Raw genomic sequence first — 21,338 nt, 5'->3', positions numbered from 1 at the left:
TATCTTGTGGGGTGAAAATGCAGCCAAAGTCATACTCCAGCATAGGATCTTGTGGATATGAAGATGGTTTGCCAGGTAATCACTTGCTGTGCAAGTGTGAGGTCTTGAGTTTGGATCCCCAGCACCTACATAAGTGCCCAGTAAGTGTGACAACCACCTATGATCCCCGTGCTCAGCAGGCAGACAGGGAGGATCCTTGGAGTGAGCTGGCCAGCTCTAAGCTCAAGAGAGAGACTGCTTCCACTAGATAAGATACTTGAGCACAAAGTGATAGCTTTTTTCTTTCCCTGCCAGAAGTAGACCAAAACAATGTGAAATGAAAGGGCTACTGGTAGCATAACATGGATGACATTAAACAACCTCAAGAAATTTCAAGTTAATCATTCATTAAGAGTAGTATCCTAGAACAGAACATTCTGTACAACAGTTGGCCTTCCTTCTGTATGGTAACTCTCTGGGAATAATTAAGAGCTGGAATTTTTCTAAGCCTGGGAAAACTAATCACAAAACTGCAGTGCAGGGTACATACATAGCACTGTAAGTACTAAGCAACCTCTGGGAAGGATACACTAGGACTGTTTTGGATAAAAAAAGTGGCCAGGTCACACCAGGATATGGGTATATATAGTTTTTTTACAGAAAGGCTAGAGATAAGATTCATATACTCTTACATTTTTTATTGCACCCCTAACCAAACGTTATATTCTGGGCTTTACAGATAACACAAACAACTGTGATGTGGCAATTATGCTTTTAATGGAGATATAAAACTTATCAATGCAAAAGAAAGTTTTATATAACATTAGCAATAGTGATTAACTTAAAATTATGTTTTAATAATGTGAAATACAGTGTGTTAGACCTCAAAAAAGAAACCACAAAGTTCCCCGCAACCTAAAATGTTGGAAAGGCTCCTTAAAATTGTTTTTACCTACCAACGTTTTAATACTCAGTGGCATCTGGGGGGGACGTAAGAAAATATGGAGCTCTTTTCAGCTATGATTTGGAGCTTTAGTAAAGCTCTATGGTAATGTCACTGTGGGAAGAACCATAAAATTCTCCCAAAAGTACTTCCAATAGCATAGGCAATTCAGAGGCTTAATATTAATAGTTCAAAGCTTAGAAAGCAGCTGCTATCCTGAAGAATTGTAAAAGATCAATCCTGCTACTCTCCTTTCTAAAATACAGACATAACCCAAGGATGTCAGTTCTGTGAAGTTTCAGGGAAACACTCCAAGGCACAAGTATTGAGCACAGCCTGTTAATCAAGACGTCACTGCACTGTACTTTTGGAGGTTCAGGATGCTGTGCTTGAAGTGACAGGACATGGACTGTATCCCTAGTTAAGAGCACCAGGTGTCAAGCTCAGCTTCCACTTCCACAGGACGCACCAATAAATCCTTAGGACGATGAGTAGTTCAGGTACTACATTCATTCCTAGCACATTTTACTTCTGCTTTAGTTGGCCTAGGGCTCCTTAGTTAAAGCCAAGGTTTGTAGGACTTTAGGGGGCTCTGATTGCCCTAAGAGTGGTCCTGAAACGGTAAGTCCTTTCAAAGAGCTTACTGGATACTTGGGAAGAAATAAAGGCAACTTTTCTTTTCAAAGAGAAATGTTAGAAATGACATGTAGGCTAAATATCTGGTGAGTATCAAAATTGCAATGTAACTAATAGACATTCAGTAGGGAAAAATATACTGTATTGGCAAGGTTAATTATTTGTGTGAAATATTCTATATATCAACTGAACCAAAAAAAAAAAAAAAAAAAATTCCAAATCACTAGGAGCCAGTGACAGGAGAGACAGCTAAAGGACGAAAGCTAGAGAGCTTTACTACCTTGAACACATTAACACACTTGATGTAGAAATATTTCACTTTTAAAACTAGTGTTTGTTACAGAAGCTGTAAAGGCCTGTGGACCAGGATGCGATTTCTACTATGGGAGTCAATCAAGTTACTGCTTCCATAAGAATAATCACCTTCACTTCAAGCCTCAACTCACAGACTTAACTCAGTTTATGATTTCTGTTTACTAGTTCAAAACTAAGCAGGAGAGGAACTAAGCCGACTAGTCAGGCCTGGAATGCACAATGGTTGGCAGGTCACGGTCACTCAGCTCACGATGTGCGAGAATCTGCAGGGAAGATGCTCCACTCTAGTATCCACTCTTCACATCTGTAAAAAAGCCATAGGAATTGACTTCAGTTCGCTGCTGCTGACAGGTCTCAGGCTACCACAGTCCATCAGGGAATAAGAAAAGTATGGGCAGTTAGCAGATCGAACATATGAAGTTCAAGTGTTGTTTCTAGTTTATCATTGTTGTGTATGATGCACATGGGGGCTTGTGTGCTATACGGTGTAGGTATGGGGGGCAAAGGATAATCTTGGAGTCAGTTCTAGTTTTAATGGTTCTAGGGATTGAACTCTGATTGTCCGGCATCTTTACTTTGCTAGCACACAGTTCCTTAAGTTGAAGAGATGTTTATTCACGTACAAATGAACAGGACTCTGGTTCACTGGAGGGCGAACGTGAGCTGGTGAGAAGCAAGCATGTGTGAGCACTGCAGTTCAGGGCAGTGCTGGTGCGGGCACCTACCTGAAGAGGGGCTCTGTACAGCCATTTGTCCTTATCAACTTTAAGCTGCATACAGGCAAAGAGATCACAAACTGCCGGGAGGCCGTAACAATCTGAGCGAAAGTTACGTTCTTCTTGTAGGGGTGAATTAAGAAATACTTCCTGCAAGAAGATTAAAAAAGACGACTACTGAGAGGCATGGGACTAAATCCCCAATCAAATGGGAAAGAACAGTGTAAGTATTAATGTTTTTCAAGAACAAAGGTAACAACTGTTGCAACAAAACAGGTTGGACTTTCTCCTTTACTGCAGCATGAATGCTAAGGACCTGAGAGAGTCACAAGAAAATGCAGCGAGTTATAAGTTAATCTGTGACTTGGGAAAATTACCTTCAGTCAACATTAACGACTGAAATGGGCAAATTTTGGCCTCTGCTCACCTGTGCCTTCTTTCGAAGTAGCCACTTATCTTCTCCCGAGGAGAACTGGCTAAGGTTTCCCACTTTCTTTCCTGGTAAGACCCAGTCAGCAGTGTTAAAAGGACGCCAGTAAGTGGCCATGGGGCTTTTAAGCATTTCTTTGCTAGCTCTCTCCTCCATACTGGGCACTTCCTTGGGGCCTCCTCCTTTGCATGTAGGCCCAATAAGCCACTCTGACAAGGAGCTATTCCTTATGATGTGGAAGGAGTCAGCAATTCTAGCAGGAGCCGTAGTCTTGGGTGTCTTAGCGTGTTCTGTTAGCTCATTTCTAGAAGGGCAAAGCCACAGAGACAGGGACTCTCTGTGTTTCTCAGACTCAGATTTGGGTCCCACAGGCATTCCATTCTTGTCCTTCCCTTCTTTCCTCAGAAGCCACTTATGCATCGCTTCCTTCTCACAGCTGTCATCACACACACACTCTGCAAAGCTGGTGCAGGGCTCGTTGGCTTTGCAGACTTCCTCTACTTTACATGTGTCCTGATGGTTCTGGACAAGCCAGCCCTCGGTGATTACGCCGGGGACTGGCAATGACTTCTTAGCCTCCAAGTGGTCATTGAGGCATTTCAGATTGCCCAGGTTCTCAATCTCCACACCTCTGGGCTGGTTACCCTGACAGTTGGTACAGGAGTCAGGCTTGACAAGCCAATCATTCACATTGTAGGGCTCTCTGAACACCTGGAACAAGAGTTTAAACTTCTCACTGGTGTCAGAGCGGCCATTCACAGGCTTCTCCAGGTCACGGGGTTCCTGAGGAGTCACCAACCAATCGGACAGGTCCAGCTCGTCTTGATCAAGGACCGCTACATCTTCAACCTTCTCATCTTCAGTAGAGAAAGAACTGGTGCTACAGTGGCTATTACATTTTGAGGAACTTGGTTTTCCAGGAATTTCTTGTTGCTGACTGTTAAGGAGCCAGTTTTCTAAGCCCTTCAGATTGCCCCAGGCATCGCTGCAGATTCTGGCAGAAGTCTATAAAAGAAGTACCCAAAATTAATGTTTAATTTGCCTGAAAAAAATAATAAACATTTAAATGAAAATTCCATTTTCTATAACCTTTTCAAAGTATGAAATTGAAATTAAAAGTCTTTGGAGCATTGTATTAGATTTTAGAAGAGAACACTAGTATTCTTAATATAATGACTGTATGATAGGACAGACATTCAAAGCCTAACAAGCATAAAAATATTCGACAGCTTCAAAAGCAGAATTGATACTCTGTGAAAAATCAAAGAAACAAACTCGTAAACAACTACCACTGTTGGAGAGGTGTGGTGTTTGGCAGTTTGAGTGAGAATAGCCACAGAGGCTCATATATGTGACTGTTTGGTTTCCAGGTGGTAGGCTGTTTAGAAAGAATTATGACCTGAGGTATTGGAGGAGATGTGTCACTGGGTGGGCTTTGAGGTTTCAAAAGCCCATGCAAGGTGCAGTGTCTTGTCTCTACCTCCACTTGAGATAAAGTAAACTCTGAGCTACCGCCCGGTACCAGGCCTGCCTGCCGCCGCCACACTCCCTGCCAAGGTGAGTCCTCAACTCCCGCTCTGAAACCAAGCAAGTACTCAATTGAAAGTTTTCCTCTATGTTGCTTTGGACCTGGTTTCTCTTCACAGCACATAGAAAGAAGTAACTAGGACAGTGGTGAATGTTACCCTTATAAGAATATCAACCGTTAACATCCTAGAAAGCCATACTGGCACAATGTATCCAAAGTCAAAAGGATAGGTAGGCAGAATAGTAGCTAGGACTTGGACTTCAGAAATTTACTCCTAAGGAACTCCTAAATGTTCAGGGAACAGAATCTGAGGTTTCAGCCGATTGCACTGTTTACAATCAAACACCATACAGTTGTCAAAATGGAATACAGAATGACTGCTTTGCTTTGTTTTGATATAGAGTCTCTGTGTAGCCCTGGCTGGCCTGGAACTTGTCTGTAGGTCACGCTGGCCTTGAACTCACACCCGCCTCTGCCTCTCAAGTGCTTGGGATTAAAGGTATGTGCCGCCAGCACCTGGCACAAATGATTTTTAATTACATGTATATGCAGAAAATGATGTAAACAAAAATCTTTTTTTGATGTCGTTTCACTTAGGATTATGGACTTGTATGTTGCAAGATTTTCTTCTAAACTTCCTACCTATAGTGGAGTAATTTCACTATTGTAACTAAAGATTTAAACATGTGTACTCTTTAATGCTAAAAACCACCAATCACTGTTAACCCAATCTACCTCAGAAACAATAAAGGCAGCCACACACCTGACTATTCTCCAAGGTCTGTTTTGGGGTGAGCCAGTCCTGTGGGTTGGTACTGGGTACGTATGGAGCCTGAGGACCAATGGCAGGTTTGCTTACAAGAAGCCATTCACTGAGAGAAACAGCTGTGCCGCTGGATGCTGACTTCTTCAGGCCATGAAAAGAGAAAAGAAACACTTAGCTGCTTAACCAGGCAGTACCACATGCAAGAGAAAACCCACCAGAAACAGGATGCGAAACACTAACCTAGGGTTACCACTAGCCTTAAAAAAGTCACACCTTCCCCAACCACAATTTAAAATGTCTTCTTGCTAGGCTGGCGACATGGATTAGCGGTGAGGGCACCTGCCACCGAGTGTGACTGACCTGAGTTTAACCTCTTGGATCTACATGGTCCTCTGACCTCCACACGGGCACTGTGGTGCGTGCATTCCCACCATACATTCACAAGTATAATCTTTAAAATTTACTGTGTGAGAGGGCACACATGCTGTGGCATGTGTATAGAGGTCAAAGGACAATATTGTGGATTTGGGCCTCTCCTTTCCTTTACACAGATTCCACGGATTGAACTCAAATAATCTGCAGGGTTAAGCCTTTACCCACTGAGCCATTTTACCAGTCTCAATTTTCACAGTTACAAAACAAGACCGGGGTGGTGACCCACACCTACAATCTAGCACTCCGGAAGGCCAAAGCAGGAGGTTTCCAAGTTGAAGCCAATTTGGGCTATGTAACTACGAAATCAGACTGTAGTAGACAGTCTGAGTGCTAGAGCTCTTCTCAACTCAGATGTCTTCAATCTTTTACTCACTTGCTTTTACAAGCACATCTCTGAATTAGAGAATCCCCAAGCAAGAACCAATATCAATAACAATGTTAATAATGTCCAATAAATTGGTTATTTTTCTCCTTAATCTATAAAACTTAAGATTTGCTTTTTAGGGGTTGCTCTCTGGCTGTGCTTGCTGTAGAACTGATGAGTGGCGTCAAGTAATGGGATGATTGAGGAAAGAAGAGGATCTGTCAGGCGCCTGCTCATTTACTTGATAAAGGGCTTTGAGGCCTTCTAACTATATGCAGCTTGGTGAAATCTCGTCTGTATTAGGGCCTCAGCCATTAGAAGCTGGACAAGCTTTTATGCCTACTTAATTCTATCCGGCAAATACATTTTTTCCCACAGGTTGTGTAGATTTGAGAAAATTAAGAATGATTCTCCTTTTTGATGTCCAAAAGGTTTCCCCAGGACCATATTATATAAACTATATAAATTTTTTTTGTTCCCACATTCTCTGTAAGATTATAGCCATAAGTTCAAATCCAGAATGGGTTACAGGATCTAGTTGTAATCTATGAACATTTGTGCTAAACCTGATGACTCTGAATTAAAACTTTTGAATATCAAGAAAAAAACTTAAAATTTTCTAAAACTAAATTTCTAGACACTCGGTGCTTCAAGAGAGGCATTCAAATGGATGCTCTTCACAAATAAAAAACGAATTCCTAACATAACGACTCAGTTAACAGAAATAAAAGCAGTTTACCTGCTCTGGCACCTGGGTATAACCTCTTTTCTCCAGGAAAGGCCTGACACTTGAAGAACTAGGATGAGCCATCAGGTGCTCAGGAATTTGCTATAAAAAGAAAATTGTGTTAGTTACACTGTGATCTCCTACCCTACCCCCAAAAAAGTGATAGCATAATCCTAACTTTCAAAATCATTGAACAAAGCATTTTATTTTCCCTAAAGTCCTATTCACTGTAAATCCAGTGATCTCTAAGGTTTAAGTTATCTATGTCATCATAAGATATCTTCCCTATACCTCACAGTACCTGGATTTAAACAAGACCTACAGCACTATACTCGGTTCTTTAAAGACTGTGCAGACTCAGAGTGTTGATGTTGACACGTGTCAAAATACTTGTGAAGAAAGAGATAAGCTCTAAGGACTCTCAGTGAGTCAACACCAACCTCCAAACTGCCGCCCTACTGTCTGACTTAATCAGTCGTTTCTAAAGGTCGCTGCCCTAGCAAGCCACCACCCATGAGGCCAGAGACTTGAAAAGAGCCCACGAAACAGCTGAAATAACACTACTCACAATGGTCTTGAGGGACCCAAACGTGGTGATGGTCTGACGCAGGGCAGATGTATCTGCTTCAAAGAGCAGGACAGTAGAATCTTCAGGCTTAAGGGTCAAACTGCCCAGTCTACCAAAATGATAAAATTTAGGTATTTTTCAAGGATTATCAATAAGGGCCAGTATAACATTAAGCATAAATGTAGGATGGTTTTACACGAGAATACAAAGCTGAGTAAAATCCAACATGTGCGATGAGTTACAAACCTGACTTGCTTTTAGGCCTACTAGTACAGACACAAAGTCAAAACAAGTGAAAGGTCGTTACCTCTCCAAGCACAGAGCGACTTGATTGGCAAGATCCTTGTTCTGGGTATACTCCAGTTGATGAATAAGACAATTGAATTGGCCCATTAGCTACAAGAAAAATGCAAACATCTAGCCACAAAGATATTAAAAGTAGGACAAGGCAGAGACGCCCACTGAATCTGGAGCACCCCAGGCACCTTACCCAGTACAGCTGCTGAGCCTGCTGCTGCAGCGTCTCCTCCTTCAGCTGATAGATGAGATCCACCTGCTCGTTGAGCCACACCTCGCGGCTGCGAAGGCATTCCAGGTGGCGACTAATGCAGCTGTGAATCTGAGCTTTCACCTACGAAATGCATGGCAGCATAAACTGAGTGTAATAAGCCAAAGAGTCACAATTCCCATACAATGCTCACGCTCTTAAACTTCTGAGGTCAGAAATCCTTTATTACTCACTGACCACTGTGAAGGATCTCCCCTTTTAGTATATACTCAATATTTGCCTACAATTTCAGTGATCCCATGAAATCCTTTGAATCCTAATAAAAGAATCCAAGTCAAAAAGGCATACCTAACTTCTAAACTCCTTCACTCCTCCTCCTGAGAGGATCAAGGTTATCTGGGGTATCAGTGATCAACAGGAAAACATATGCCAGGGATACCAATCCCCTCAGCTTTCCACATAACTTAGAAATACAGTCCTAACAAATTTATCATTGATAAGCTTAGTGGTGAACACCTTTAATCCTGGCATTAGGAAGACAGGCAGGCTGATCTCTGTAAGTTCGAGTCCAGCCTGGTCTACAGAGCAAGTTCTAGGACAGCCAGGGCTACAAAAGAGAAACCCTGTCTCAGGAGAGGAGAAAAAAAAAAAAAAGCAAACAAAAGAAAGAAAAGAAGAAAAAAGAGATATGCTAGCTAGTCTGTGTCCTTTTTCCACATGCATGGAATAAACAGTCCTTTAGAGTAAGCCAGAAAGCAAGGGGACCGTTAGCACTGATAGTTTAGGTTAATTATAAACTAATGTTCCTAAGAAATGTATATAGAAATTCACCTTTTGTCTATACAAATATTTTGAGGGAAAAATTCAAAACATCTATAAATCATATGGCATCCAAAGTATATCATAAAAGTTCCCCCTTCAGAAAAAAACTGTTTTCTAAGTCATATAGAGCTTGAAGCACTCACCAGCAGAATGCTACTGGAACTAACAAATTTCATTCTGACATGCAGAGTGACAGTCATTTAGAGACTGCACCACTTAAAATCATGTTACCTACAAGTTAAGTGGGGACATAATGAAGTGGCATTTTTTATGTATCAAGAAGGTACAGATACCCTGGGCATTGTGGCGCAGGCCTTTAATCCCAGCACCCAGGGAGGCAAAGGCAGGTAAATCTCAGTGAGTTCATAGCTAGTCTGGTCTACACAGAGAGTTCCAGTCAGAACTAGACAGAGACCCTGTCTCGCTCAGTAAGTAAGTAAATGAATAAAATGCAGCGAGGCAAATACTGCTTACTCTGTTACTCTGTATGACTGGGTACAAGAACCACACAAAGGAGCAATGGAAATCGCATGCTGAATGGCATTCTACAACTAGGCTCTCAGATTCTTCCAACAGGAATTATTTCCCTGTGAGATCAAAAGCTCTAACACACCAGGCAAAGGAGTAGAAGAGTCAAGACCATTCAGGATATGGGATCAAACCTGATGGTGTTGTAAGACCCTTGTTTTTACAACTTTGTTTCTTGTATCTATGAACTTAATTTCTTCACTGGGTGGCACTGAGAAGTCCTTTCCTGCGCTCTAACCAGCCTTGTGCTACAGCCCGACCAAGGACTAGAAAAGCACACAGCACACCTCTCGTAGATTATCTTTCATTTGCTGCTCGGCCCGGAGGACTCCACCAATCGCGAGCTCCAGCTCCCTCCTGGCATCACTGCACCTCAGAAGTGTCTCTCTACTACTGCAGCAGCCACTCTGCTCCAGGGATGTATTCATTCTGCTCACTGTTCCTTCAAAGGAAAGAAAAAAAACCAAATAACACCATGATGACATCCCCAAAACATATTTCAATCATGGCCCAAAAGGTTTCTCCAGTCAGCTCTCACCACTAACAACTTTGATTTCCAACACATGTACTCTTAATACATACTGCCTCCCTTCCTCACCAACCTGTTTCTGCTAGGTGGAGAGGGGGCAGAGGCAGGAGGATCTCAGTGAGTTTGAGACCAGCCTGGTTAAGAGAGAGTTCCAGGACAGCCGAAGTTTCAGAAACCCTGTCTTAAAAAAGCAAAAGAAAGGAGGGAGGGAGGGAAGGAGAGGGGATTCTGACCACTTAAGGACCATCTACGTGTGAAAATATATCTGAAAAAATATACTAGTGGTCCTGAATTAGCAGAACACAGGCTAGTGAAAATGTCAGAAGAACATTAAGCCATCTTTGATATACTTCCAGGGTGCAATCCCAGCACTAGGTGGGGAGGAGACCATGGCAAACAGGACTACATAGCACTGGTTTTGAGACTCTGTCTCAGAAAAAAACAACAAAACTAAAACAAAATCACCAATCATTAACAAGTTTCTGAACTACAGCTGTGGCTCCATGTAGAAGTAATTCTCTTACCACCTGTGAGTCCCTGGGTTTTATCCCTACCACTGCAAAATAATAATGATAACAAAAATGGACTTGAGATATAAAAAGGATGTAAAGCTAATTGTTCTGGTTCCAATTCTGTCATGAGTTTTTGCATGTTTTGGTGATAAAGTACATAAAAATATATTTGATAGTGAAAGTATAAAATCCAAGATAAAACTACATTGCTTCAGAATTGCTATTCAAAACTATTTACCAAAAATAATACAGATTTTGGGTTTGGTTAATTTTGGTGTGTGATTTTGGATATTTGCAAGTATTTGCAGGAAAGTTTTTAAACGAGTGAAAATTTCTATGCACTTGACGTCATAAGGCACTTGTATCTGTGGACTAGGACTGAGATGTATGGGAGGAGCCCTGACTACCATCTGCTGGCAGTAATTTAAGAGCTTTAGTTAAACGCTGCTCAGAGATGGATTCTGAGGCAGGGAGGTTAAGTTGTCATCATAGGAGCACAGGGACTGCTCAGTAGTTGAGTGCTTGATCCTCTGAGAGAGGATGGAGTTCAGCTCTCAACAACCACCTGTAAGGACAATGAAGGCGCAAGCCTGAAACCCCTGCCCTCCTAAGTCAGAGGGGGGAAGATTAGAAATTAAAGGTCATCGTCTTCAGATACACAGTAATTTGGCCAGTGATAGTCATAGGCCAAAAGAGGTCACCAGGCCTGTATGTAGTGTTTTTGTTTGTTTGTTAGCTTGTTTATTTGTTTAATGAATAACCTGTTTTCTCTAATTACTGGGACTGAAAACATAAAAGGCAGACATTAGACACAACACATATCTGTGACAGAAACAAATTCTAAAACTATTTCTATGTAGCGTTAAACATAATATAGAAAAAAAGAACTTGTTTTCATTGAAGGGTAAGGACAGCTAGAAAATGAATAAAAATAAATAAAAGATGGAAACGTTATTGGAAGGGAATTCTGACTAGGTACTACTACTGTCCTAATATTCGGAAATGTTAATTCATGGGCTATTTGGATGCATTTGTCACAAGCTACTTGGTCCTGTGATTATTAGGCTGAAATTATTTCTGAGTAACATGCTATGGAGACATTCAGAAAAGGGAAGGAGGCCTCAAAACCGTAAGGGTGGAGGGGAACCTCTCCAAACAGGAAGGCTGTTTGGCCTAGATAAGCAATTCTGAGAGGACATGACTATAACTCTCCAACATCTGGAGGCCTGTTGAGTAGAATCAGACTTCAGAACAGCTCCAACGGAGGGGACTGCCTTAACAATCTTCCTACAAGTCCTGAAGGCAATGACTTCACAGAAGCCTGCTTTGGTCTCTGTAGCAGCATCTAGCTCAATGACTGGAGTTACAATGGCTGCCTGCCCATTTGAGGCAAAGGAGCATTTTGGACTGGCCTTGACAGCATCCCCAAGACCAGGTTTCACATCAGGCTGAAAGCTGGCCAGAAGCAAGACTGAGTTCCCAACCTCAGAAATAAACTAGGGGGCTGGAGAGGTGGCTAGACAGTTAAACATACTGGCTGCTTTTCCAGAGGACCATTCCCTACCATCTACATGGTGGCTCACATCTACCTCTAAATACAGTATCAGAGGATCCAACCATGCAAGTGGTACAGAGACATAAATGGAGACAAAACACTCATACATAAAATATTTTTCTGAAAAAGAAAGAAGCCATTAGAAAGATAAAGCTCAACAGGCTTCTCACCCCTTCAGCAAAGGACTCAGATCGAGGAACTTCTGAATTCCTACTGAATACTCAAAGTTCAGTAAATTTTCTAACTTCCCACTTGCGAACTCTGTTCCCTCAGTACTGTTTACCCACAATGACCTACAGAAGAAAGGGCTTCCTCAATGGCATTCGCCAGAAGGGCCTGTGGAATTTTCCCTAACCCTATAAACAGCAGCTGTATTAATTTGTTTCCATCTCATATTATAAGTGGGCTTCAAGTATATTGGGCACACACTGGAGGATCTTTGAAAAAACTCTGCTAACACAGTAATATTGGAAGGTTTGGAAAGCTGAGTGTCACCCATTACCAGACTGCACTCGTTAGCCATGCATGACCTATGTAACTATTTTCCCAGCTGTCTTCACCTGTGTCAAACGTCTCACGTCCTGACTTTCGTGGAGTGCTAAAATGCCTGACACAAAAACTTTTAATTAAACTTCTGCTTCACAGCATGAACCCCCCTACACACACACACACACACACACACACACACACACACACACACACACACACACACATAATTCTAGATAAGCCAGAGATACTCAAATACAAGTGGAGCAGATTGAACCACTATCCTTAACAGTAATCCCTGAAGTCCAGTTACAAGCGTGTTCCCAGGAGTGGACACAGACCAAACAAACAGTGGCTCATGGCAGACATGACCACTCAGGAGGCTAAGGCCAAACTGCATAGCGTTCAAGTCCAGTCTGAGTTACGTACTGAACTCTAAGACATCCTGGGCTATTGTGTGAGACTGTCTCAACAAAATAAAAGATCCCTAGTTGATCTTCTCCTGTCAGCAATGAGAAGCTATAAAATTGATTTTTAATACAGTGTTACTCATTTTTTCAACTTAAAATGGGTACTATCTTTCAAAAAGAAAGTCATCTTGTTAAAATTCACAAGCCTGTCTCAGCCTCCCAACAACTCTGTACTAAGTTTCAGAGTCCTGGGGAAATGGAAGGAAACACACCCAGTCCTCAACATCACCCCCATCCCCACCCCCACCTCCAAACATCCATCAAGTTGAGGGGGCTATCTATATGCAGCACACATGTCTAGTTATTAGGTCCAAAGATCCTTGAACCAGCATTGAGCAACAAACCACAAACTAAAGATAACTTGATATCAAATGCTTTAACCATAAGATTTCCATAAGCTGCGATTCTCATGATCCACGCTGACCACAAACTGAAAGACTGAAAAGTTTACTGGGGACATAGTGAAGTGTTTAGCATGAGGTCCTGAGTTCAACTCTCAACACCAGTAACATAAATAAATAAAACCTTTGCTATTTAAGTACAGAACCCACGTTTTATGCACGAAGCCAAAGTTCTACATAGTATAAATCACACACACACACACACACACAATGTGTGTGTGTACACAGTGAGCTTGGAGCTCAGCACGGCGTTTGCACAGGTTATGTATAGTGCAAGTGTGAGTGTGCCTTCTACCTTAGAGGCCAAAAGGCAACAGACCCCGGACCTGGATGGAGGGAACCAGCCTGGCCTCTGTCAGACAAGCCAGTGCTCCTCTGTGCAGAACAAGCGCTCCAGCCCCTAAATGGCCCTTTTAAAGGGGTGAGAGTTGGATTTAGAACAAGGGCTCTCAAGGGTATTATAACCCATGAATTATGTTTCCCAAAATTAGTTTCAGATTAATGCTTTTAAGGATTTACTATTAATTTCCACAGAGAGTCTTAATACATTTTATAGTCCTGATAAATTATAAGCAGTGTTCCAGAACCATCTACCTTGGTTGCAACTACAAAAACATGCAGTACTGCCATGATAGGCTCAGAATATTCAAAACACTACCAAGTGCCAGTGTCGGGCAGGAAGGACGGAAGAAGAGAACCTTCAGTAACAGCCTAGGTATGTAATCATAACCACTTCGGGCTGTAGTTGTTAACTGAATCAAGGTTTAAAAATAGATTATCTTTTTTTTTTAACTAAACGCAGAAACTCGCTAAGTAGACCAAGCTTGCCTCTGCTTCCAGAGTGGCCAGAATAGATAATCTCTCAATGCCAGCCTCCAGCTCTCATCGTGTCAGCTTGCTCTCTTCCTCCCAAATAGCCCTCTACTTTTTACTGATTTTCCTGGCAGTTGAGCCAATGAAGTCAGGAGGCCACAAGAGATCTACAGAGCACACAGATACATATCTTAAAATACTGTCAACTGAGTTCAACCTACATGAGACCGTTTGTACAAACTTAGAGTGAAAAAAGCTATCTACTAATTTAGTAACAGTAAGTGGTATTTGCACTTTTACCTTGAGCCATTTCTTGACTTCACCACTTGCTGTTTCTTCTCTCAGTGAAAAGGGGTTTTTTAATCACTGCGCATTATCTCAAAGAGTATACAGATCTTAAGTTGAGTCCAGTTCAAATTCTTGACCCTCCGCGGCGCTCTAGTTTGCTTTCATAAGTAGCTACCAGACCCAGCACATAAACTCTAAGCAGTAACTGAAAAAAACGGCTGCAAAATTCTGCCACTTAATGGCAAGACTAAAGAAGTTTTTTCTGTTTCAAAAACTAAATAACGGTAAAAATTAAGCTAGAGTAGCAGTGACTCAAACAGCTTTCTAGGCTTCCCGTTGCCCTTTCCGGGAGCGGCTGGTGAAATCGGTCTCCCAGGGCTTCCCGCACGCATGCGCAGTCTCCTGCCCCCAGGCAGCACACTTACCGGGTGGTGCGACCCCGCGACGAAAACTGCTGCGTGAACATGCTTGCCGGTCTGCTTTTATATCCTACCGGCCAGTCAGGCGCCGAGCCAGGTCACGCCCGCCCTGCGCGCGTCACCTCTCCCCTCTCCCTCCACAAACACACCTACTGCTCCGCCCACCACAGGGCCTCCGTGGGCCTCGGCTGGAGCCTTCAGCTGCCCATCTCCAGGGCCCAGCTGAGGTCAAGAGGTCTCAGCTGCAAATCACTAACTACAGAGAATAAGCAGGGCCCGCGGGCCGACAGCGATAACGGCCCAGCTGCGGGCTGGGGTTCTCCCCAGAGCTATTTTGATTTGGTTAGGAGGTTTCTTCTTTTTTGCGCTTAGAAAGGCTTTTCCCTGCTGGATGGCAGAAGCAGGCTCCTTGAGTTTCAAGGCCAGCCTTGTCTAGAGCGTGAGTTCCAGGACAGCCTGAGCTACACAGTGAAACCTGGTGGGGGGGGGGGACGGGATGGACGGCGGGGGAGGGGGGGACCCCTCTTGCTGCGTAGTTAAGGCTGGCCCCGGGAAGTGCCTAGGGTTCCAGAGTGCTGGACCAGCAAGATACAAAAGGGGGTGGGGGGAGCCAGAACACAGGAAAAGAAACGCCCCTCACCCTAGGATCTACTACACATTTCCTGTCTGAGAGTAAAGAGTCTACCTACGCGACAAAACGGAAACTGCCTACAGAAAGAGCTGGTTTTCCTAAAGGCATTTCAGAAAAGGGTTTCAGAAACAAGCAGTTAGGTGCTCAAACCGGCAATCTCGACAGTTGGGAGGAAATTGGATCAGGAGTGAAAGGGAAGCACAGTCACAGAAGAACTCAAGGTTGGTCCAGAAAGCCTGATATACTTCAAAGAATACAAATTAACAAAAACCCTATGCTTATTTAAGGCCAGAATGTCATGACCTTGAGTAGAACTGTATTAACAATTCTCATCCCTAGCCCCCTACCAACCCACAACTCATAGAACCACCAGTTTCATTTACAAACGCTAATTCTTTAAAACAGCTTTTTTTTTAACTTAATGTTGAACTTTACTCAACTTTTAAACTTTGCTTAATCTTTAAACTTTGTTATAAATCACTTTTGAGCAATGCAGCATAAAAGTTATGGTAAAGCCAGGTACGTGCAAAACTCTAAAGGCGCCTTTCCCCATGCCTTTGATGTCTACTGCCAGAAGTGTGGCCATCTCTTATCGCTACTTCATAAACTCATTAACTGTGCTTTGCTCAGACTAGCTAGGACATTCTTCCCTGAGGTGTGGTCAGGATCTGCCTCACAGAGTGGAGGGGAGGGAAGGGAAGGGCATGTGAGCTGACTCAGGACACGAGGTAGTTATGATTGCAGGTATGCTCCACATCAGACACTTGTTTTGTTTTCTATGCATATAAAGTGACTTTGTAGACATTAAGACTAAAGCAAAACCATGAGAGAAGACACAAACATCCCAGACACACGGACGGTAGCTTCACCTCCTTTATCCTGAAGCACAGTTTGAGATCCCAATTCAAACATTCATTACAAAAGAAAGACAGAAAACAGCTAGTTCCAAATAACGTGTTTGGATAACATTTCTGGTGAAGATACAAAGACTCGATGAATGAAAAATGTACAGTTCCTCTGTACTTCATGCCAGTGGCTGATTCTTAGTCTATTAAATAACATGCATCAATGTCAAGGCAGACAATCCCAGCAGGCTACAGCAGGAAAGTCAATCAGCCTTGACATCCTGGGCTAATAATGAGTTCAATAGATGAGCCTACAAACACCAAGACCCTGTCCAAAACGCTAGCTCATCTGTGTGTGTGTTGGGAGGTGGGGGGAGGTTGTGAGTCTTGACATTTCCATTTTAGTAAACTAACAAGTCCCTCTTCCACCCCCTGTCTTGTCTTTGCTTCTCTAAGTTCTATCTGCCAGCGTGCTATGTCAGCCCCTTCTAGCTTCTGCTCTGCAAGTCACAAGCAAGAGAAAGCCTTTCTTGGACAAAGACACCATTCTTCAATATTACCAGCCAACAGAACTTCCGGGCTGCCACAGTGATTCTCGACCTCTCTAACACTGCCATCCTTGCACGCAGTTCCTAATGTTGTGGTGACATCCAACCATAAAATTATTTCTGTTGCTATTTCACAACTGTAACTTTGCTACTGTTATGAATCATAATGTAAATATCTGTCTTCTGACGCTCTACAGTGACCCTTACAAAAAGATCATCGATGCCTCAACAGGGGTTGAGAATCGAAGCTTTCTTACCAACAGCTCTCCCAGCTTTGAACCCCCAGCACGGTATACACAGCTTGGTATCATATCATGTACCTGGGCACTAACCTTCCCACATGCTGTATGTGCGACAGAGTTAGCACCCGCAAAAAGGTACCCGTAGCACTTGTACCAATGCTTGGTCTTGAACTCACCAGTGGTTTAGTGTATCTTTTATTAATGGGTGAGTAAATAATACAGTAATGATCAAACTCAGAGCAGCTGCAATAATAAATCTTTGTGCTATAAACACAATCGACTTGACATTGTCCCATTAAAGCCTGTAGTATTAATTCAGAAAGTAATTTAGAAAAGGACAATGTTTCTAACACATTTTTCCTCAATGCTGGGGGTACAAGGCTGAGCTTTATACAGGCCAGACAACAATTGAACTAAGCCACACCCTAGCCCTTAGTTTCTGACCATTCCATGTAGTTCAAGCTGGTCTTGAACTCTGCATTCTGCCCCTTGGTAGACCTTCTGGATTCCCAGAACCCTGGCAAAAACACCCAGATTAACTTAATTCCTTGTTTTCGAACAAAACAGAACTGGTGAGGGTGTCACCACAGAGATCATAATCCCAGGGTGAGTGCTGAGAAAGGCAGTTCTTTAAACTGCCAGACCCAAAAATCTTAGTTCCACAAACTCAAACTAACAATGGGCTTGTTGGCTAAAATGTGCAGTGTATTTACAGCCAACTCAATATTTTCCCCCTCAGATTTTGCAGTAAGTACCACAGAAATCCCTCTCTAAAACCTGAGGGACTAGCAATAAAGCTAAAATAAAACTCAAAAACATACCTGACAAATTATGTTGGAAGTTGTAATTGTCCACGTATTAAAAGACTCGGGGTTGGGGATTTAGCTCAGTGGTAGAAAAAAAAAAAAGAACCAAAAAAAAAAAAAAAAAAAAAAGACTGTGCTAGATTTACTGACAAACAAGCAAAGCCCATTTAACCGACTCAACACTAAACCCAACTGCTAGGTAGGGCAGTCCAGGTAATGCCAAATGGGAAGGATCACAAGCTCAGAAGCCCCAAGTGCAATCCTGGTCCCCCAGAAAAACACCTGGATTCTACCGCAAACCAAGCCAAGCAAAGCCAGCCTCAACCTGGAGGAAGAGTCATGAGCACCTGATGCGTCGCTCATGCTAGCTAAAAGCAGAGTAGATACACAATGATTCCTTAGCGCACTTGCCTGTGAACCTGTGTAACTCAGGGATTATGTAGGACAGGCTAGGATCTGGGGCATACAGACGCTAAGCTTACAATGGCGTCTGAAATGTTAGCTTTAACAATCACAGAAGGCAAGCTGAGGACAAATGATGGCTCTAAGGGACAAGCCTAGAAATAGAGTACTACTGGTGACACACCCAGAACAAAATGCTCAATTAGCAGCTATTATAGGCTTTACCGAGTTAAATATGATACCTACAGTCACAGGCTTCCAAGCCCAAAAGTCTGAGTCTGGTTGCCTCTTAGCCTTTCGGCTAAGATCTAAACCCTTCAGCTGCACCAGGTATTCTGAGGGGCCACTTAAGGTTTACGTAGTACCAAGTATTTTTTTTTTCTTTTTCTTTTTTTCAGAGCTGGGGACCGAACCCAGGGCCTTGCGCTTGCTAGGCAAGCGCTCTACCTCTGAGCTAAATCCCCAACCCCCCCCAAGTATTTATTTTAAGGTCTTGAACTGAAAGGCACAGTGCTGTTGTCCCTGAGGATACAATGGTGAATCTGCCACCTAGTGGCATTTATGCCACTGGTTCATAGACAGCAATAGATTTCTTAAATAAGAGGCACAGGTAAAGAAAGGGTGGTTTACAGGTTCAGTGACTTGCTGTAAGTGCTGACCGGTGTGTCAACACTGTGTAGGCAAAGCACCAGAAAGCTAACTAAGAGACACTCAAATGGAGAAGGGGTGTGTGCCAGAATAACTCTGGGTAGAGTTATAGAAGACCCATATACAGGGCTGGAGAGATGGCTCAGCGGTTAGAGCACTGACTGCTCTAACAGAGGTCCTGAGTTCAAATCCCAGCAACCACATGGTAGCTCACAACCATCCGCAACAGGGATCTGGTGTGTCTGAAAACAGCTACAGTGTACTCATATAAATAAATAAAGATAGATAGATAGATAGATAGATCGATCGATCGATCTAAAAAAAAAAAAAAAAAAGACCCATATACAGACCCCGGAGATGCCAAGCAATCTGTGCTGACTAAATATGACTAAATAGACTGGCCATGGGAGTTAAGTCCTACATACTTCTAAAATTAGATACAAGATGCTTTAAAAGGCATCTTAGTTCATCTGTAGTTTGATGGTTTTCCCACTGTAGAATTTAACTGTAGAGACAGACATAAGTCATCATCAAACTTCAATCAGGAAACTTTAAATGTCTAGGCTATTTTCCAAAAGACTCAAAGACCCAAGGGAGAAGGTAAAAAAGAACTAAATGTAAGGACTGTTAACAGTGTCAGAGGCTACACATTATCTCACTCATCAGAACAAATCTGCAGGCTAGTACATCTTCCAAAGAGCAAATCGCCTGGGTGTGGTGGCATGTACGTATATAAACCCAGCAGGGCCACCAGGATTCCTACACCCTGTCTCAAACAAGCAAGCAAATGAAACCAGGCTGGAGAGATGGCTACGCGGTTATCAAAGGGTCAGAGGTCAGTTCTTAGGACCCACATCAGGTGGCTCGCAGTGGCTTGTAAGGGGATCTGACACTTTTTAAACAAACAAACAAACCAAAAAAAAAACCATAGAGCAAATCAAGTGACCTGCTGAGCAGTACAAATTAATCCCCTTCTGTTGTCACACAGGGTGAAATTCTTTCCAAGGTTCTGATGTACTTTGAAGTTCAGAAATGTCACAGTGGGATCCTAACAGAGAACCAACAGACTCACCTGCCCCATACACGCCCAGGGAAGTAACTCAAAAGCCCTGTGACTAATGTTCCAAATTACCAAGTGGGTGAAAGTCAAGTCCTTCCAAAAGAACACCAAGGGTGGCAAGCCTTACTTACTAAACAACAGTAGCTGGAGAGCTGTGTGCGCTGAGGGTCGGATAACTCATTCTTGAGCCATCCTCCCAAGTTCCAGCCTGTAGCACTTAAGACTCTACTGGTCCCACCACAAGGGCTAAGGTACATCAGAGCTAGGAGCAGGGCCATTTCTCACATTACTATATCCTCAATACCCTGGGCATACAGATGTTATAAACGAACGCCCGAGCAATGAATCAGTGATTCTGCAAGCTCTCTCTTCTCATTAGCAGAAGGGAGGAATCAAACGATTTTCGGGGATTGCTGGGAGAGAAGAAAACGGGGTGTTAAGTAACACTGTGTTCAGGACATACATAGTCGGGCCTCCAAAAAACATTTCACCTTGCCAAACCATTAGGAATAGGGGCGAATATGCACTGGGTCAGTAATGGAAAACGGGCCCACCAGGGACCAGAGATCCAGACAAGAGCCAGAGAAACAGGGGCTGTCACCACTGAAAACCCAGAGGACAGTTAGGGCTATGCAGAGAAAGGGATGGAAGAGAAGCATTCAGGCTGCAATCGTGGTCCAGGAACGGAGCATGTCGACAGGACAGACAGAAGACAGGCCCAGCGCTTGGACATAAAGGAAAAGGTAGTAGCCTCAGGACGAGGGGAGGGAGCTTTAGGACATGGCGCGACGCGGGGACTGGAGAGGGGTTCACCGCAGACGTGACCTGGGGAAGGGAAAGGCGATTGGGCCCCACGCGCAGGCAGGTGGAGTGGTGGCCCCGGACCCGAGTGTTGGAAGAATGGAGGGCAGGACAGGCCACAGGCCGGAGCGAAGAGGGGCGAAGGGCAGCAAGAGGAAGCGCGTCCGCAGGCCACTCTTGTCCTTACCAGCTGGCAGTGCTTCTTCCGGTGATCCGAGCGGACCTTGGACCGACCCAGACACTCAGCCACGGAAGGAGCCGGACCCCGAAGGCAGAGTTCTCGCGATAGTGCGGCCTCCCTACCCCGCCTCCAGCTAGTGTTCTGACAGTTTCGCGAGATTTCCTTCCGCGCCTGCGCAAAGCCTCTTTAGGCTCAACGTGGAGGCACGCGTTAACCCTCCCTGCCCTTAATCTGGGTCCTTTTCATGCTTATCAGTAAATCAATTCAATTTTTGAAGATGCACTAGAGAAATACGCCAGATGAGCCTCTCACACCGAATGCTCTCCTAAGGTAGATCTTATTGAACTGCAACGCTCATATGCAAGAATACAAGTCAGAAAATACAAAAGGCCATATATCATCAGTCTATTCAAATCAGGGCAAATCGTTTTTCAAA

The 21,338-nt window shown here is 43.4% G+C and overlaps 1 protein-coding gene across 3 annotated transcripts; it reads right to left on the bottom strand.

Annotated features, from left to right (window-relative positions):
- Positions 1–732: 732 nt before the first annotated feature.
- On the bottom strand, positions 733–21,014 carry Ncoa4 (nuclear receptor coactivator 4). 3 transcript variants are annotated; one of them, XM_032918646.1, is made up of 10 exons: positions 14,332–14,680; positions 9,553–9,707; positions 7,898–8,038; positions 7,715–7,803; positions 7,408–7,516; positions 6,852–6,941; positions 5,311–5,454; positions 3,017–4,024; positions 2,599–2,739; positions 733–2,177 (listed from the first exon to the last, which is right to left on the bottom strand). In XM_032918646.1, exons 1-10 carry the CDS (start codon positions 14,339–14,341, stop codon positions 2,172–2,174), a joined length of 1,893 nt encoding a protein of 630 aa, XP_032774537.1. In that variant the 5' UTR covers positions 14,342–14,680; the 3' UTR covers positions 733–2,171. The 3 variants fall into 3 exon arrangements, with proteins under 3 accessions (XP_032774537.1, XP_032774538.1, XP_032774539.1); XM_032918647.1 differs by lacking the exon at positions 14,332–14,680 and adding an exon at positions 20,909–21,014 and having other exon boundaries at positions 735–2,177; XM_032918648.1 differs by lacking the exon at positions 14,332–14,680 and adding an exon at positions 14,745–14,835 and having other exon boundaries at positions 735–2,177.
- Between the last annotated feature and the right edge of the window lie 324 nt (positions 21,015–21,338).

This window comes from Rattus rattus, chromosome 13, assembly GCF_011064425.1.
Source record: "Rattus rattus isolate New Zealand chromosome 13, Rrattus_CSIRO_v1, whole genome shotgun sequence".
Classification (NCBI taxonomy): Eukaryota; Metazoa; Chordata; class Mammalia; order Rodentia; family Muridae; genus Rattus; species Rattus rattus.
Note: the sequence above shows the minus strand (reverse complement) of the source record. Positions and strands in the feature narration are given on the sequence as shown.